The 19849-nt window shown below is 43.4% G+C and overlaps 1 protein-coding gene and 2 non-coding genes across 6 annotated transcripts in view; all 3 read right to left on the bottom strand.

Annotated features, from left to right (window-relative positions):
- Nucleotides 1-1458: 1458 nt before the first annotated feature.
- The window catches only part of PHF20 (PHD finger protein 20), a 140319-nt gene continuing 121928 nt past the window's right edge, over nt 1459-19849 (bottom strand). For all 4 annotated transcript variants that reach the window (XM_032858754.1, XM_032858755.1, XM_032858753.1 and 1 more), the window contains 5 exons: nt 17821-17920; nt 14724-14919; nt 8636-9041; nt 6740-6923; nt 1459-2603 (listed from right to left, as the gene is read on the bottom strand). In XM_032858754.1, the coding sequence (XP_032714645.1) occupies nt 2461-2603; nt 6740-6923; nt 8636-9041; nt 14724-14919; nt 17821-17920 (1029 nt within the window). In that variant the 3' untranslated portion in view covers nt 1459-2460. The remainder of the gene's footprint in view (nt 2604-6739; nt 6924-8635; nt 9042-14723; nt 14920-17820; nt 17921-19849) is intronic.
- Nucleotides 10195-10301, bottom strand: LOC116868810. Its single transcript, XR_004382892.1, has one exon. It is a non-coding gene; the product is annotated as a U6 spliceosomal RNA (small nuclear RNA).
- Nucleotides 14375-14564, bottom strand: LOC116868803. The gene has a single exon (XR_004382889.1). It is a non-coding gene; the product is annotated as a U2 spliceosomal RNA (small nuclear RNA).

Consider the following 19849-nt stretch of genomic DNA (forward strand, 5'->3'; position numbering starts at 1 on the left):
AAATAGGGTACAGAACTTTATAATAACATGACTGAAACATAGCAACAAAAACCTGTTTTATTTTTTCCAAATACAGATACAGAAGTTTGCATGTTTTGCAAATATTGCTTCAAAGCAACATTTCTATATACAGCGCCTTCTGTTCTAATAGCGCGTAAACATAGATATGTATCCACAGTGCAATGTTGGCTCATCAAGGGTCCACCTTGCATAACACTCATCGTTTAAAGAAACAAAATGATTAGTCAAACCAGAACTGTTTTTGTCAAGGCAATTTTTTATAGGTGTATAATTTTCCTCAAAAGAAAACTTAGGTAGTGTACACATTTCTATAAGGTAACAGCAATCTTTACAAATAACAGTTTCCAGTGCTCCAACTTGCGGTTAATTCGGTCTGACCCAGGAATTGGGGATGGAGCCCCTCAACATGGCTTTAAATTAGAGAAGCACACTGAGGTTATCAGAACTTGGGAGTCATCCCTGCTTCCCTAAGGACAAAAGTCACAATGAGTAAAATGGGATTAATTCCTTTATAAACAACAAACCCAATAATGGCCACTTGGCAGGATTAGGGTAATTCAGTTTCTGCTTCCACCTTTGAGAAAGACATGACCTCGACTCCCTTAAAGTTGCAGCTTCCCCAGATGTGATGCTCAAATGTATCTGAGAAAAGAAAAATCAGTAATCTAATAATACAACAGTCATCATTCCTCACAGCTGTGGCTACAGAAAATCATCCTGTTTCATCCCTTTTCAGACAAACACAATCTTATTAAAGTGACCATCTGATAAATTGCGCAAAACGTAGATGCCATGCATACTCCTTGGACGTTTCTTCCCACACCAGAAATGCCAACCTTAGCAATGGGAAAGAGCCTCGTGGAGGGGAATCATGTCAGCTTTACTACAGATGTCAAAGCCACATGGCCTCCCTCTGATGGATAAGGTACAGTAGTAGGTCAGCTGGTCCTAAATTATTTTATCTCAAATGGTGAAGAAATCACTGTACAGAGCATTCCCTGAAACAGATTTTGGTACAGAGGCTTTCAAGACCACAATGACCTGTGTGCCTTCAAGGCCTAATCGTTCTAAAGGTCGCTGGAGATACTGTCATTGCTATAGAGATAATGGCTACTTCACGTTTACATAGTAAATATTTGCAGCATATAACATTACAGATTCATAAACCCATAATTAACTTGTGAGTGTTAATGGACAACTGTGCTTTGATTTTTGCCTTTAGTGATAAGAAAACTAAATGGTGAAATGGGTCACTCCTCAAAGCATGGAACATTTTCTTTAACTTTGTCTAGCAAAGTAAAACAAAACAATATAGCAATTACACATGGAACCATAACCTGCAAGAGTAACAAATGTTATCTTAAAAGGTACAAATGGTACCTGGACCTTAAGCAGCATAATCACCTTGACCTCATAAAATAATACAAACAGGAAATCTAAAGTGTTAAAGTATTTTAAAAACAATTCTGAAAATGCCAACTACTGAACATACACCTTCTGGAAGGAGAAAAGCGGCACATGTAGAATCTGAAATTTGTTTACAACAATATAAAATAAGGTAATTCTCCAAACCACATTCTTTGTAACAAATCTTTACAGTGAAAGAGTTCAAAATTTGGGGAAACATTTTTTTGGACATTAAATAGAACCGGGAAGCTGTCAATATTAAGAAGTGGGTAGAAAATGCTGTCCTTTGGGTTCCAGACCCTGCCTGCTTCAGTTTGGAATTCCTCCTAGATTCTTATTACAGTGAGATTCTAGTTCCTCCACAGGCTGTATGGGCTCTGCTACAAAAAACACAACCCAGCCAACTCTGGGGTAAAAGCATACAAAACTTGTCCCCGGTACCATGAAGTCATGCAAGACGGGTGGTGAGAAAAGTGAAGAGTCCTAAGGAGAAGGCAGGGTAGCCAAGGCCTCCGCTTCTTCCCAACCTCCACCGAATGTGAAGTCACGACATTCTCACGAAGCTGGAAAAATGGAAATGAAGCCTGCTGCCTAAATCCATGCCAGGCAGAAACAAGAAGGCTTGGCATGTACCCCACCCTGACAAAAAAAGTCAATTAAATAAGCTGCAAGTTGAATTTACAACTGTTTCCGACTAAACTTTTTTGGCTCTCATTCCATTTTTATCAGTGGCACAATTATCAAGTGAAGTTTGTGCAAAAAGACTCACTCTCCATTCAACGATGTGCACAGAAGAAAGGAATCCCAAGAGTCTATTTGTTACCTTCTTGGTAGGCTTCAAGATCAGAGTGCCCTGCCCTCCAGCAGCCAAAATGGCCCCTTTGTCCAATGTCCATCACACCCCCTGCCCAGATCCCTGAAGTCAGTCGGTGTCACGTGCATTCGGCATGCTAGGTTTATTTATTTAAATATGCAAAGCTCCTCCTGCAGGTGCCCCAGGATTGTGCCCCCACTAGTTCTGGGTGCCCAATTTCATGTTGAGCAGCAGAGTGCAATCTGCTGCACCTTGCCCAGGTCCATCAGCAGCTGCTTGATGCAATGCTTGAGCTGTGGAAGCCTTGCCAGTGGCTCCGGGGGCTCCAATTCCCCAGTGTAGTCCAGCCAGCTCTCCAAAACTGCAGACAGAAGAGAGATGACCCAGTGAGCTCCTAACACTTCATCTATGAGAACAGCAGCAAGAATTTCAGCATCTTCTCCCCATCTATCCCCACAAGGGGCGAGGGAGGGCCACTCAGCTGGCACTGACTCATCACCCTCTCTACAAAGTATTACCCGTAGAACAAAGCTCAAATACTTTCGAGGAGCACAGTCCAACAGAACTTTCTGCAGGGGAAATGGTCTATGTCTGTATTGTCTACACAGCAGCCACTAGCCACATGTAGCTAATTGAGCACTTAAAACATAGCTGGTATGACTAAGGTACTGAATTCAAACTTTATTCAATTTTAATTCTTTAAAGAGCCACATATTGGGGCACTTGGGTGGCTCAGTGGGTTAAGCATCTGCCTTAAGCTCAGGTCATGATCCTGGGGTCCTGGGGTCAGGTCACGCATTGAGCTCCCTGCTCAGCCGGCAGCCTGTGCCTGCAGCTCCCCCTGCGTATGTGTACTCTTTCGCTCAAATAAGTAAAATCTTAAGGGAAAAAAAAAAAAAAAAGCCACATACAAATACTAACTACTGCATTAGTGCAGCTCTATGGTCTAGAAGGCTTTGAAGAGGGGTGCCTGGGTGGCTCAGTGGATTAAAGCCTCTGCCTTCAGCTCAGGTCATGATCCCAGGGTCCTGGGATTGAGTCCCGCTTTAAAAAGAAAAAAAAAAGAACATAGAAGACTTTGAAGAACCGACCTTCCTCAGTGTTACTCCCTAGTCTTTTTTTTTTTTTTTTTTAATTCTTCCTTCCTTCCTATAGCCTTTCTAGTTCATAAACCAACCTGTACTAGGTACCTTATGGACCCTTGAGCTGAAGGTGCAAAAAGATGAAGACCCACCCAGTGCCTGTTTCTCAAAAAAGCTTAAAGCCTCACACATAATCCCTTTCCCTCCTCAGATCCAGCCCTCAACCTTCCTTCCCACCTTTTAAAATCCTTTGTTCCTATAAGTTACTTCCCAGGGAAGCCTTCCCCAACTCTACACCCTGAATCTAGTTGCTATGTTAAATTAAGGATGCTATGTGATCACATTCTTTCCTGCTTTGGAGCACTTACCATGGTTTATAATTACATATAACGGGATAATTCAATTAATACCTGTTTCTACCTCAAGATCAAATTCCATAATGGCAGAAGCCAGCTCTGCTTTGGTTATTACCATTATATCCCTAACACTCAACTGTGCCTGAAACATAGTAGGCACTCAACAGAGGCAGTGACAAAATGTGGGACTGGGGCGCTTGGGTGGCTCAGTGGGTTAGGCCTCTGCCTTTGGCTCAAGTTATGATCTCAGGGTCCTGGGATCAAGCCCCGCGTTGGGCTCTCTGCTCGGCAGGGAACCTGCTTCCCCTCTCTCTCTCTGCCTATTTCTGATCTCTGTCTGTCAAGTAAATAAATAAAATCTTAAAAAAGAAGAAGAAGAAGAAAAGTTAAAAAAAAAAAGATAAGTAAAAGATTCAGTATTTTCATAGTCATTAAAAATGTTTTGTCTCGGGGCACCTGGGTGGCTCAGTGTTTGGTTAAAGCCTCTGCCACTGTTTCCACAGTGCTAAGCCTACTTTCAGAGACCCAAAGCCACTCACTCCTACTGCCATTCTCTCAAAATCCATCATTTCCAGTCTGTCATTCAGTCTTCTTTTCAGCTAGGAAATAGCAGGGTTTTCAAACAATGGAATCAGTTACCATTCTAAGGAGCCCAAGGAAACCTTTTAGGAATAAAAGAGAGAGAAACACTCCCCCTTCCAGAAGTGTCCTCAGAATGAACCGTGAATTAGTCTCCCATTCTCAGTTCCTCAGGTGTGGTTGTGAACCCAGGGTCCTGGGATCGAGCCCCGCGCTCTCTGCTCGGCGGGGAGCCTGCTTCCCTTCCTCTCTCTCTGCCTGCCTCTGCCTACTTGTGATCGCTGTCAAATAAAATAAATAAAATCTCAAAAAAAAAAAAAAATCTTTTGTCTTGGACGCCTAGGTGGCTCAGTTTGTTGAGCATCTGCCTTTGGCTTAGGTCATGATTCTGGGGTCCTGGGACTGAGTCCCTCACTGGGCTCCCTGCTCAATGAGGAGCCTGCTTCTCCCACTGCCTGCTGCTTCCCGTTTCTGAGCTCTCTGACAAAATCTTTAAAACATTTCTTTAAAAAATCTCTTTCTTTTAGTTTGACAACTGTTTATACAACTATATAAATTATTAAATTATGGTTAATATTGAAATAACTTAAAATATAAATCAGTCAATAGATAGTTTACTAGGCTATTTCTTAAAAGGAATACTATATCCAAATTCTTATAAAAGTTCAGTTTAGGGACACCTGGGTGGCTCAATGGGTTAAGCCTCTGCCTTCGGCTCAGGTCCTGATCTCAGGGTCCTGGGATAGAGCCCCGCATCAGGTGCTCTGCTTAGCAGGGAGCCTGCTTCCCTGCCTCTCTCTGCCTGCCTCTCTGCCTATATGTGACCTCTCTCTCTCTCTCTCTGTTAAATAAATAAAATCTTTAAAAATAAAAAAAGTTCAGTTTATCTTAATGGTATTTGGATGAATTCAAGAGTTAACTCCCTACAATAGTTGACATAAAATGGGATTCCGATAAATCTTAATTAAATGCAGTGGAAAAGTCTGTTTATCTGAATAAAATCTTTGAGATTTGTAATTCATTTTCACACTTTAGGGCCTGGGGTATTAGAACAGGAACAGAGTATGTGACCCCAGGTCAGCAGGACACATAAGAGGCCCCAGCAAGTCCAGGCAGAGAAGGGAGCCTGGACTTATCCTCCTCACCACACTGGCCATGAGAGAGAATGAGAGTGACAAGTCAGTAAGAAGTAGGGAATCACGGATGTCTCCCCTAAGGGCAGGATCCTTTGGCAACAACAGAATATTCTCCATGTTTCCACAGTGCTAAGCCTACTTTCAGAGACCCAAAGCCACTCACTCCTACTGCCATTCTCTCAAAATCCATCATTTCCAGTCTGTCATTCAGTCTTCTTTTCAGCTAGGGAATAGCAGGGTTTTCAAACAATGGAATCAGTTACCATTCTAAGGAGCCCAAGGAAACCTTTTAGGAATAAAAGAGAGAGAAACACTCCCCCTTCCAGAAGTGTCCTCAGAATGAACCGTGAATTAGTCTCCCATTCTCAGTTCCTCAGGTGTGCCTGAAGGGCAGGACAGAAGCATGAGGGCATGGAGGTCCTTCTTTCACTTTTCTCCAACAGGACAACCCTTTCCTCCAATCAAGCCAGTCCTTTTATAATATACTGAGTAACAACCTCTTCCTCAGAGAACCTCACTTTTCTTAGGGTTCAGCTTCAGACCCAGAATTTCAGGAAGCCTTTCTGTTATCACTTCCCTTGTCACACGTCGCCTTTGGCAGGGCCTCGGCCATAGATGTGCCCTGGCCACACCTCATGACTCTAGCTTGTGTAACGTACGGCATCTTTCTGAGTTATTTCATGCAAGTAGCTTTACATCTCCAATTATAGTAGCCTGCAATTAATGGTAGCCTGACTATACTCAGACTCCTCAAATGGAATATTTACTTTTCAATTTGGCTCCACTTTAAGAATGGAAACAAAAAATTAAGAAATAAGTAAAAAATCAAGAAGGAATTCTGTCTTCAAAAATCAAACTGGCAACTTCCCAGGGATCAGAGAAACTGAACATTGAGCATGTTTATCAGGCCCACCTGTTACCACTAACACCTGGGAGAAACACCCAGGACTACCCAAATGATTCAGTCAAGTTCTTAAATCTCTACTGATAAAGAAGAGAAGGCTTCAGCGGTTTAGATTTTACAAAAGGCTTTCTTCAGATTCATCCTCAAAGACATCCAAAAACCCTATTAAGTCAAAGTTGAAATTCCCCACAGAACTTGGTTAGCAAAGTTGCTCAGGTCACACACTGCCTGCAGCAGTCTAGTTACACTTTTGCACTCTGCTTTGCACAGGCACTAGGTAAGTTGAGGGAGGACTCCTGACTTCACACAGACCTTAGAAGCGCCTGACAAATGCAAAAAGTAAAGCTTGCCCATCTAAAGGGAAGATGGGGGTAGATGAGACTGAAAAGAAAGGAGGCAAGAATACAGCTATCTGTGGAGAGCCAGAGAAGGAGCCCTACCATCCAGTTCCTTCTCAATGGAGTCCATCCTGTGTGTGACTTCATCCTGAAGAGATTCCACATGAGTCAGCAGATTGAACTGCCACTGGTGCTGGGAACTCAGTAGCCCCTCTCCGCCTCTGTCCAGCAGCTTCCGAGTGGGGGCTTCTTCGGGTAGGACCTTTTTGGAGACATATTCCCTCACCTAGGAATGCAATGGCAGTAAAGTTACTGAGTGGAGACAGTCCCAGCCTCTTCTCCAACCAGCCAGTGTTTGCAACCATCTGAAAATTCAGGTGCAGTTTGACTCTTCCAAACCTCTATCTCCCGCTCTTCCTGTCTTGGACACAGGCAGAAGCATGCCTGGTATAGCAACCACAAACACCTCAGGGCAGCACAGGCGTCACTGCTGCTTCCCCGTGACCGGCCCAATGTCCCAGGCCTGAAATGGGCCTCGTGGAATGGCTTCTAGGGCCCTGAGTTCAGAACAGAGCAGGGTGGGCGCAGACAGGGGTTAGTATATTACTTAGCAGGAGTCAGACAAACTAGTTTTAAGTCCAAGCTCCTTGTCTTGCTGAATGTATGAGCTTGGATTAGTTATTTTTTCTCTCTGAGCCTCTGATGGAAGTAGTAAAACCTATCTTATAGGTTCATGAGGATGAAATAGGATAAGGTTTATAAAACACAGTGTTGGCCTATGGTCAACTTGCCATGAATGAAAGATATTTTTAACCCTAGCTGACTTGTTTAGGGCCAGTATTTTCTGATTTTTTAATACATGGCAAATGCCTCTATGAAATCTGCCTCATTTGTAGGATCACAACCCTTTTCTACAGTTGGTGATCTCAACCCTTCCTTCCTTCCTTCATTCATTTGAAATGAACAGAGTCAAGCTAGTATTTATTAGAGCTGACTGTGCAAAGCTCTGTGCTGATAGCTTTTCACAGACATGCTGCACAAAAACTAGAGGGCATGGGCACTGGCCCCTCCCACAGGGAGGTGAAGGGGCATATCTAAGCAGGTGAAGTGACCTGATCAGCATCACATGGTAAGTGGCTAAGCCCAGACTTGAAACCAGGTCTGTCTCCAAGACCAACCTCACCAACTTTGACCACACTGTTTAGACACTGGCAAGGGCACAATGCCTACCCATGAGGGGCTTATAATCTAGGATGTCCCACTTGGAAATATGCAGTATCATATTTAATGCTGGTGATGCCAACCACAGGGTAAAGTTTGAGAGGAAGGAGGACAAGGGTGGAGAAACTCTCCAGTTATACAAAGCTTCTCAGACCAACTGAGGACAGCACAGAATGACCCCAGTGAACAGCTGAAGGTGACAACACTGGCAGGGAAATGACACAAAGAGGCTCTAGAAGAGCATGATTTGAATAACAAAAAAATGAGAGTTGTTCTTGGGAAAGTTGACGAAACCAGCAAATATTCTGACAAAATGGACTGTTCTTATGTCGGGGCTACAAAGTTTAAAGTCAAACGAAAGCTATCATAGAATTGTATTGAAAACTTTATGGCTAACCAAACACCTGACTCATTCTTTGCTCATGCTAAGAATTAGCAGCTAGGTGTAATTACAACATAAACCTGTTAAAGAAAAAACTCATTTTCCTACCTAACAAGCACCAACCAACAATTTTCTCCTCGATTCTTCCCACCTCTCCACCCCCACCACCAGTGACTGCCATTTTGTCGGCATTTCCTATAACCATGATCTCTGGTTTAATCGGGCTTTCCTGATTTTAACCCATTTTAACCCACCAAAAAACACCTATGATGAGCACATTTAAATACAATTTTACAGTAAGTACAACTCTATAATAAGTGCCTTCCACAGAACCCTACAGGAGAGCTCAAGCACTCAAACACTAAATGAAGAACAAGTACAAGTGAGCCACATACCTTTAGGGAGCTAGATTTGGAGTCACTGTCCCCCCTACTCCTGTCTTGGTCTAGAGGCCAGCCCAGACGTGGAGAGAGAGAATCATCACCGTTCTCACAGAGGGGGTTGACAGCGTCGTCAAGGGCAGAGCCCCGGGTCTCCACCACCAGCTTCTGCTCCACAGCAGGGTAATAGGCGCGGGGCTTCTGATAGCAGTGCTCGCTGGTGATGTAGGACTCCTCCACAGACCGGGGGAGGGCCAGGGGCAAGGGCTTTTCCATCGCCCCGTTCAAAGTTCTATAGCTCGGGACTTCCTCTTTGCTCTTGGCTTCAGTGACGTGGATGTGTTTTGAATGCGATCTCCCCTCCCCTGAGTGCTGTTTCCAAGGCTGACACCACAGCTGCAGATCAGGATGCTCCCTGCTTCTGTTGGGAAGGCAAACACAGAAAGGGCTTTGGAGGAACTGGGACCAGTGCAGGGCTATCTCAATTCCCGCTCTCCCAACAGGAAGAGGAGCTCCCCACCTGGCCACAAGCCACCATTTACCAAGCGAAAGGGAACGTAAATCCATGGTCTCTGAGGAGACCATCTGTAGACAAGCTCCCACTGTGAACACTTGTGGTGAGTGAGATTGGACTTGGGAGTCAAAGACCTGACTCCATTTCAGTTCAGCCACTGATTAGCAGTACAGCTATAACAAGTCACTGAGCCAGACTCATTCCCATTTCCTCCTCTGCAAAACCGGGCTAACCATCTGTCTGCCATTAGCCAATGAGTTTGATAAAGATTAAGTGAATTAATTCAAATAAAGTACTTTGTTGGCAGCAAAGTGAGTTGCTAAAAATAACCTAATAAGCAGGCATGATAATCCTGGCATGCAATTAACTTTCAGATACAAAAATGCAATGATGGGGCACCTGGATGGCTCAATCGGTTAAGTGTCTGATTTCAGCTCAGGTCATGATCCCGGGGTCCTGGGATTAAGTCCAGTGTCAAATGTGCTTGTCCCTGCAACCCCCTCCCCCCTTGTTCTCTCTCTCTCTCCAGTGAATAAAATCTTTTTAAAAATGCAACGACAATGGGTTGAGGGGGCAGGAATCAAAGTCATCTACGTATAAGCCATTAATAAGTTTTTAAAAATTCTTCTAAAATCTTTAACTCTCACCATTCCAAGGAGAAAACTTTGTTATTAAAGAACAGGGATTCTAATCCTTTTCTGAGCTACAAACTCCTTTCCTTTAGAACGTGTTGAAAGCTCTGCCTTTATGTGCACATAAAACTCTGTGTTAGCACTTTAGTCTCCCACAATCATTCACTGTTTGAGGGTTTGTGTTTTTTTTTAAGATTTTATTTATTTATTTGACAGACAGAGATCACAAGTGGGCAGAGAGGCAGGCAGAGAGAAAGGGGGAAGTAGATTCCCTGCTGAGCAGAGAGCCTGATGCAGGGCTCGACCCCAGGACCCTGAGATCATGACCTGAGCCAAAGGCAGAGGCTTTAACCCACTGAGCCACCCAGGCGCCCCACTGTTTGAGTTTTGACCCAATAGAGGATTAATAAATTAATCTACTGGATCATAATCAATTGTAATGCTCCATGAATCTGCGTGTCATCCTTGTGCAAGAGCCATGCTAACCTTCTCTGTATTGTTCCAATGTTAGTGTATGTGCTGCCGAAGTGAGCAGCATAATCACTTGTAGAAAAAGGAAAACGGAACAGAAAAATATCATAATGTACCATTCTAAGTAACAGTAGATATTCTGTGAAATTTTAATTTCAGTTTTATATATGTGAGTAACATAAAACTTTTTTATTTCTTACTGTGGAATATACATTTTAGTAAGTTTAAAAACCACTACTCTAGATAAACTTCACCTTTTAACTCTTCTTTACTACCCAGAACTTCCACTATTACCTTTGATCATTAAATGAAAAGAAGGAAAAAGGGAGGGAGGGAAGGAAAAAAAAACAGTGGTTTTCTTGAGTGAGGCTCATCAGTTAGATACCAGAGTTCCTAGCTGGGAGGGCACTGCCCTCTAGAGAGCATTTGGAAATAAACAGACAGGTGCTACTCACATTTGGTTCAGAGACGGGCAGAAATGTGTAGTGACCTTTCTAACTGCCACAACAACTGACAGGTACTACTGGCATTTAGCTCACCGAATCCAAAGATGCTGAACATCCTATAAAGGTTGGAATAATCACACATGATGGGGCTAAAGAAGAATCGCCCCACCATATAGTCAACTGTACCTTCCCAGCCTCCAGCTGAAAAGCACTGAAACCAGATCAGCAGGAAAGCACAGCTTAACTCACCAGCAACTCCCATCTATGGATACTCCACACACACTTGACTGAAGCCTTCCTGCACGAATGGAATAGGCCACACATATGAAAGCACGGAGTGCTCCTACAGAATCTAAAATTCTGCTCCCAAGGAGCTACAAGCATCCTCAGCTCTCCCTCTCCACCAATCACCAACACCCCTCTTCCACTGGAGAAGGACAGGAAACTGTGAGTATCAAGGCAGCCTAGGTCCCTGGACCACTGCCAGCAGGGTATCACAGCCTATACCAGGAAACCAAGATTCCAGACACACCTCTGAAATTGCAACTGCATCAGAAGAAATGAGAGTCATTGTGAATTTTCAGGTTTATTGTGTAGCCTGAAATTTGTTAACTGGAGCATATAACCCACAGTATGGACATTCTCTTGCATGAAAATCACAAGTCTTTGCTTCCCCCGTCCTCGAATTTTTGCCCTTCCAGGTAAGACCTCAAGCCCCAGCTACTACTCCATACAAAAATAATGCCCTGGACTTTCTTTGTATACCCTGCCAATCATGAAGAAGGAATGTACAGACATGCATGTTACTTTTTAAATGACAACAGACACTCTGAAGTTATTCCCAGTTTTATTGTTTGCCTTAGAAAATAAACCCACCAGGCCACTCAGGAACAGATATATCTGAGAATGAGGACCCAGAGTTTGTGACAGCAGAGATTACCCATGTGAACACAGACATACTGGGACCGCCACCATCCCCCATCCCCCCACCACTGCCCAGAATCTTTTCTCCACATATAATGATGAACAAGATCTCCCTATGCCCTCTTCTGAACTGCCAGAAGTCAGATTTAATTCCAGCACAAAGTCACTGCCTAAATGGGGATTCAAAAAGGACAAGGTTCCAGAATATGGGATAGGGCCAGGAGCACTGGCATTTCAGTATGAAGAAACATTGACTGGTTGAATCCTCAAATGAAAAGAAATACAGCACAGTTTACAATCTTAAGCCTCACTGACATTTTTCCAGGCCCTCACACGGACCACCCTCTACCTGCCTCAATTTCTGACATCTCATTAAGAAGAAATTAATTTGGTATGTATGGGGTAAAGTTTTCTGATTTTATAAAATGTGAGGGAAAAGCCTGTCTCTGCCATTTTTTTTTTTTTTAAGATTTTACTTCTTTATTTGACAGAGAGAGACACGGCGAGAGAGTGAATACAAGCAGGGTAGTGGGAGAGGGAGAAGCAGGCCTCCTGAGGAGCAGGGAGCCCAATACGGGGCTCAATCCCAGGACCCTGGGATCATGACCTGAGCTGAAGGCAGACGCCTAACAACTGAGCCACCCAGGTGCCCTGCCATTTTTTTTTTAAAGATTTATTTCAAAGAGAGCACATGTGAGTGTGGGGGGAGAGGGCAGAGAGAGAGAGAGAATCTCAAGCAGACTCATCACTGAGCACAGAGCCCAACAAGGGGCTCAGTCCCACAATCCTGAGATCATGACCTGAGCCAAAATCAGGAGTCAGACACTTAATTGACTGAGCCACCCAGGTGCCCCCAGCTTATCTCTGATATCTTACCCAGGGCTGTCACTTGATTTGGTTCATCTCAACAGATAGTGTCACAGTGATAGCAAACTTTCCCCAGCAACTATTTTCCCCTTCTCTTATACCCACCTCAATCCTCCCTCCTGGGTTCAAACAGACCATATGGCTAGCCTTCCCTGCAGTTAGGTGCGTCCGTGAAAAAAGCTGCCTGCTCTCCCCTCTTTCCCCTGACCGGGGGGCTAGAACAGTTGAGGTATTGGTGAGGCTGTTTTGATCATGCAGATGAGAATGCCCCAATGGAATGCCAGGGCAATAAGAGAGAAGGAACCCAAGTCCCCAGGTCCCCAGATGGCATCCTGGAAAAAGGCCACCTCCCTGGCCTGGAGCCCTGACTACCCATGGACCATTCATTATGTGACAAAGAAGATTCCACTTTGTTTCAGCCTTTGTTTTTTGGGTCTTTGTTATAGCACCTTAGCTTTTACCCAAACCAATATATACCATGTCTGAATGTGCCCTTGCACAACCACTCCTTGTTGTGCCAGTTCTTGAAGTCAGCACGCTTCTGCACCAGAATGCGGGGGCAAGCAGATCCCCGGTTTTCCAACCCAGGGCTCTGACACTCTGTCTGAGGCTGAGGGTCCTCCAGGACTAACTTGCACAAAGGAAATCTTGTTGAGGAGCCTGTCATGCCTAACTCATTTATGGCACGAGTCTGTCATTGTTGATGTCTTAACTAAGATGGCCCCCTACGAGCAAGTCCATGGGAAAACCTGAGAAATATTTACATAAGAGAAGCTGTCTGACACAGACTGTGCTGATACCAGAAGAAAATGCATGGAACACTGAGAGGAAGTTAGAAAGGTTAGGCCAAGTACTTGACAGGACCCAGGCCTGGAATTCTAGACCTGACTCTACCCATGGAAATCATGGGAGAGCAGCTGCCTCATGCAAGGTCCCAAATCACTATTTGGTAAAGTGGGGGTACATTATGAAAGACAAGGGACCCCAATAAGAGCTACATGTCTTTCTCAGAGCTTACAGGAACTTGGATCATCTTGACACATAGAATGTAGCCACAGAAGCCGGAATTCACACTCAATTTCACTCCTGAAACTTCAAGTCCCTAAAAGCCAAAAGTCCAGTTCTAGAACACTTAAAACTTTGCATGAGCAAACCATGAAGAGAAAGACTTACTGAGCAACCACTATGCTGGACAGCAGGCCTGCCAATATTATCTCTCCCAGCAGCTTTCAATTTTACTTTGTTTACCAGTCAAGGGTATTAAGGATGAATGGATAAACAAAATCCAACACTACCTACAATGGAATATTATTCAGCCTTTAAAAAGGGAGAAAATTCTGATACAGACTATAATACAGATGAATTTTTGAAGACACCATGCTAAGTGAAATGAGCTAGTCACAAAAAAGACAAATACTGTGGGATCCCATTTATATGAGGTATCTAGAGTAGTCAGATTCACAGAAACACGAAGTAGAATGGTGGTTGCCAGGGGTGGGGAGGAGGCAAAGTGGAGAGAAGTTGTTTAAAACATACAGAGTTGCAATTCTGTAAGAGGAAGAGTTATGGAGATTGGTTTCAACAAGGTGAATTTATTTAACACTACTGCACTATATATTAAAAATAGTTAAGACTATTTACAAATTTATAAAACACGAATTTTATATTATGCATATTTTACCACAATAAAAAAATTCAGAACTATACCCTAGAACAGTAAACAAACTAAATTACAAATACATACACCATATTTTGATTATGGTGGCAGCTGCAAGCCGTCAAAACTCAATGAACCTGTAAAATGAGCAAACTTAATTATATATAAATTCTACCTCAATATGGTTGAATTTAAAAAAAAAAAAGAATGTTTATTGTGAGACTGACATATTTTTCCCCCCTGAGGGGGCACACCCTTCCTGGAAGAGCTGCAATACCAGATCAATGGATGGAGAGGATGGAGCAAGCTCCCATTCCGTCTCCTAGTTCCAAAATCCATTTACTGTATTGTCCTTGGATAGAGGACATATTAGATATTAAACTGCTAAGAACAGACACTACACTTGACCTTAGCCAAAAGGCTGGGAAGTAACTGAAAATTTTTAGTAAAGGTCTCAAACTCATTGGTCTTATCACTGATTCTGTGGCTTTCCAATCTCAAATTTATCCTCCCGCCCACCAACCACCCCACTCTGCCCCGCCAAACCATGTCAAATCAGCCTCATCCTCAAAGCTGTAGGTGCCACACTTACTGCAAGATGCTCATCTTGAGCTGAAGGCCATGGAGAACCTCGATCACTCTCTGCACATCGCCAAGAAGCTGGTGGGTAGCCACAATCTTCTTAGCATTCTGGTGGGAGTAGTTCTCTTCTAAAAAGGCCAGGCCATGCATATGTCCCCTGCTCAACCACTCCTTGTCATACCAGTACTTGAAGCCAGGCCTCTGACCTAAAGCAGTGACAATGAGAGAGTTAATACTTGGCCTGAAGGAAACCCAGACCCCTGCATCATTGTACAATATCACACAAATTACTGGAAGGATGGATTCCTGTGTTCATTTTATTTATTCATCCAATAAACATTTACTTGGTACCTACTATATCCTGGGCTCCAATTAGGGATGGGAAATAAGGCAATAAGACATGTAAATTTCCTGATCTCCTAAGAACAGGCCAGAGGTGGAATGGGAACTTGGGTATCTCTTTAAATTTAAATCACATCATTGCATCTCCTATTTAAAACCCTCAATGACTTCTCACTGCATACAGGGGAAAAAAAAAAAAAAAAGCCCTAACACTGGCCTAATGAACCAACTGGACCCAGATCCTTCCTGCCCTCCTTGCCCCACCCTCACAGCCCTTACAATGGTCTCCTTTCAGTTCCTGGAACACATCCATCTTTTCAGTCTTAGGATCTATGCTCTAGCATCCTCTGTCTAGAGCCCCTGAAGGACTGGCATCTTTCCACTTCCTCAGGCCTTTTGTTACCTTCAAAGTAAGAATTCAACACCTCCTAACTCATTCCCTATCTGGATGCTAAACTCTCCAGCCAAAGCACTCAACCCTATCTAACATCTTTTTGCTTATTTGACTTATTTTGACACCTGTTTCTGGCCCAACCCCACTAAGATCAAGAATAATAGGAACCATCTTGTCTGTGGTTGTATCCCCAGCATCTGGTAAAGGACATCTCGAATGGATTTATCAAGTGGAAAGAAGCTCCAAGTCCCCCTTTCAACTGCCACCTACACCGCCTTACTAAATATAAACAGACAGGCGCCCTCCCTTCTCTGAACCTCCATCTCCCATCTATTACAATGACAGAGGAACTGGATAGTTTTAGTGGTCTTGCTCATCACAAGGATCCTTAGGAAGAACTGAAAACAACTACATGTGACTCGGCAGTATTTCCTGCTCCAAATGCTCAAGGAACAGCTTTCAACCAGACAACCATTTACCTCCCAATATCTATAAAAACCCTGAAATAACCCACATAATTCCTATCAAGGTCCTTGGGCTCTTTCTAGCTTTACTAAACACATGGTATGGATATACCTCCATTCTGTAAAAAACATCTTTAAGTAACCTTTAAAGAATAAATCTGTTAGGTTAAACTTCTGGTCCAAGACACGGCAGAGTCAAACACAGGCTATAAATATGAATGTAAAGGACACAGAGCATTCGACTCCAGGAGGAGTCTATTTACAGCACTGGCAGTTAGAGTTGTAAAAGTTCAGCAAGTATAGAGAGGAGTTGATGAAGATGGGGTGCATGATTTGTAAAAAGGGAAAAATGGAGAGAGGGGAGGAGTGGGAGATAATAAAGTAGACAAAAGAGATTTTTAAGCAGTGCTAAGGAGCCCGAGGGATTATGTGTGGCATCTCAGAGGCAGCTGCTGCACAAGTGGCCTGAGCAGCAGGATTCAGAGTAGTCCCACCTGCTCTACAAAACGAAGGTCAAAGAACATGGTTCTCATCTCCTATCTGGCACTAACTTGCTGCTGATCTTAGCCCCGTCATGTCCCTTCTGGGCCTATATTTGCTCACCTATCAAATGTCAGGGCTGAACTAAGTGGTCTCTCAGATCCTGCCCATTAATAATAATTTGTGGTTCACAGACTCATCTTCTGACCATATTCTTTCCTTGGGATAAAGAGAGAAACAGATCCCTCTCCATCTATGGACTAATCTAGCACAAGGAGATATAGTGTCACAACAGAGGTCATCAGATCTCAAGAGGACACACCTGTTAGAACACAAACTACAGTGATTAGCCCCTCCCTACACAACCAGCAAAATCAAAATCTGACCCCATGAGTCAGTTCTAATTCCAATTTGCTTTATGAGATTGGGAAAGTCATTCATGTCCCTGGGCATCAATTTCTTCATCGTAAGCAAAAACAGGAGTAGGAACTCCCCCCAGAACCACCCCATAGGACAGAAAGGATCCACAGAAGTAGAGGCACTTAAGCATTGTCTAGCCTTGCCTAGCCTTGGGATCATGGAACTGGAGCCAAGGGGAGAAACCTTACAGGTGGTGAAGGGAAAAGATACCACCATCCCACTGACAGCAGGACAAGAACCACAGATATATAAGACTTCCGGAAAAGGGAATCCAAGAGCCACAGGCCAGTCATGTGGCCATGGAACAATGAAACTAAATGATCCTGTTGAAGGAATTATTCACTGGTTTGGGTAGCAGTCAAGCCCTATCAAAACACCTTTTCCCTTCCCCTCAAGGGCCTCTCTCTCTTCCATGTGGCAATGATGCAATGGAGGGCAGGTGCCACCAGAGGGAGCAGAGGCAGGTTCCTAAAAAAGCCAAAGACAGAGCCCACATCTTCATGAACCCTCAGTAACAGGAAAAGATGCTTGCTCCAGCAGCACACATTCTAAAACTAGCTCAATACAGAGAAGAGTGGCATGGCACCTAAGCAAGGCAAGGATGACAGGCAAATCTGGAAAGCATTCCACAGCTTTTTACAGTTTTAGTCATGCAAGATGGAAAAAGTTCTAGAGATCTGCTGTACAACACTGTGTTTATAGTTCAGAAACAATACTGTACTGTACACTTAAAAATTTGTTAAGAGGGTAGATCTCATATAATTTTTACTATAATAAAAAAGTAATTCTAGCTCAAGGCCAGGCTTTCCACAGGCTTCCCACATACTCTCTCACTGCTAAGTTCAGGACAGCAGTCCACCAGGTGAGCTAGCAACAGGGGCAAGGAGGAGTCAGTCTAGCCAATGTCGACGAAATAAGTCTCAATATCACAGACAGTGAGGTTGCTCCATGGCCAGCTGTGAAAAAGGTTACATACTGTTAATATCCCTGACTCCAGAAATCTCTACCTGGAGGGTCTTGGCAAACATAACAGGTGTATTTCTCAGGCACATTTTCTTCCAGTAATCCCATGCAGACCCCATGCTGCCAGCACTGGCACTCTTCACACTGTTAGAATTAAAGAAGCAATAAAAATTAAACTCAGAAGGTATCCTCCATCCAAAAGCAAGATGCACTGTGGGGGGGAGGGGCTGTGAGAGGGAGAAGAAAAGGGGAGGGAGAGGACTCCCAAATGACCTACTCAGGAGTCGAGCTACAACCCCTTATCAACAACTGTGCCGGCCATGGTGGCAGCCACTAGCCACCTGTGGCTCTTTATATTTAAATTAACAAATTAAGTTAAAATTCAGCTCCTTAGTCCTATTAGCCACAACTTAAGTGCTCAAAAGCCACGTGAAGCTAGTGGCTGGTGTACCAGACAGCACAGATGAAGACCATTTAGATCTATAAAACAGTGATCTCAAAGAATGACTATTTTCACTCCCATTTCTAGAGACTTTCACTTTTCTGATCACATTATGAGAACAGAGGGGAAATGTTCAAGTTCCTAGAGGAAGATTAAACTGGAAAGACAAAAACCTGAATCTGAATTATAGCTCATTCATTAGCTGTATGACTTTACACAGGTCACTTCTCCCTGGGCTTCAGTCTTCCCTACTTGCAAAATGGGGTACTCACCTACTGACCATGGGGGCTGTTTGTGAGGAATTATGGGGTCATATATAAAAACTCCCATCAAGGAGCCCAGTACACAGCCTTCATGCACCTATTACTACTACAACTAGGCAACCTAATTTACTTTGATACCTCCTGGAATAATCCCATGCTAGCACTTCGAGTTTATTCTCTCTCAATCTTACCAAAGGTCACACAGCTGAGGAGAGGCAACAGTGGATCAGAACACAGGCCTGGCTAACAGCAAAGCTAGTTCCACTGCCTTACTTGGGTAAGGGGCCAGAGGGAGAGTGGGGAGGAGGGGCAGGAGGCCAGAGGGAAAGAAAGGAGCAGATAATGAAGGCACCCCTGTGGATGGCCTGAGGATAGTAAGCCTGAGGGCTAAGGGTCTGGAGGGAATGGAAAGTAAAAACAATGCCAAATGAGATACCATGCCAAATGAGATATGAGGACACTTCATGGAATCTCAAACCAGGACCCTAAGACTTTTAACTATGCAAACAGACAGACAGCTCTGGAAGGCGGGCAATGAGCTTCCTTCCCAGCATGGCCTTGAAGGTGGGCCACTAGCCTGGCCACAAGGGACTAAACTCCAAACTCCAAAGCTCAGACATTTGGAGCCAGATAGGCCCTAGCATCAAGAAGGCTTTCCTGGCAGATAATCCCCTAGGAAGCCAACTGCATCAGAATCAACAGAGGCAAAGCTGGAAGACAGACATTAGCTAAAATCTGATGCAAATTCTTTAATTTACAGATGAAGGAACTAAAGGCTCAGGGAAAAAGTAAACACCACACAATAACAAAGAGTTAGCTGTAGAAAACAGAATTAAGAATGAATGTCTGTCTCACCAGTAAGTTTGGAAATCTCTTGAGAACTGGGATTCGCTAAAATTCAATCAAAGACAGCTAAGTTGAAAACTTCAAAATAACTTTTTTCGTATGGGTTTGGCTAAAAAAATTATTCATTTTTAAAAGTTTAAATTTAGAAATGAACAAGAATAATAACAGGAAAGATAAAGTATCTAAGACTAAACCTGAGACTAAGAATAGAATATCTAAGATATCTAAGAATAAAACAAACAAGATCTCTGTGAAGAAAATTTGAAAAGACTAAACCCGAGACTAAGAATAGAATATCTAAGATATCTAAGAATATCTAAGAATAAAACATACAAGATCTCTGTGAAGAAAATTTTAAACTACTTAAAGGACACAAAGACTTAAGTCAATGGTAAGGAATATCGTATTCTTAGATAGCAGGAGTCATCAAAAGGAAGTCCTTTCTCCTTAGGTAAATTTGTAAAAATAATGTAGTACCAAATAAAGAGTAAGTGAATAGCTGTAGAACTGGATAGAAGGTGA

Source organism: Lontra canadensis, unplaced genomic scaffold (genome assembly GCF_010015895.1).
Source record: "Lontra canadensis isolate GAN:19392208 unplaced genomic scaffold, GSC_riverotter_1.0 scaffold16, whole genome shotgun sequence".
Taxonomy (NCBI): Eukaryota; Metazoa; Chordata; class Mammalia; order Carnivora; family Mustelidae; genus Lontra; species Lontra canadensis.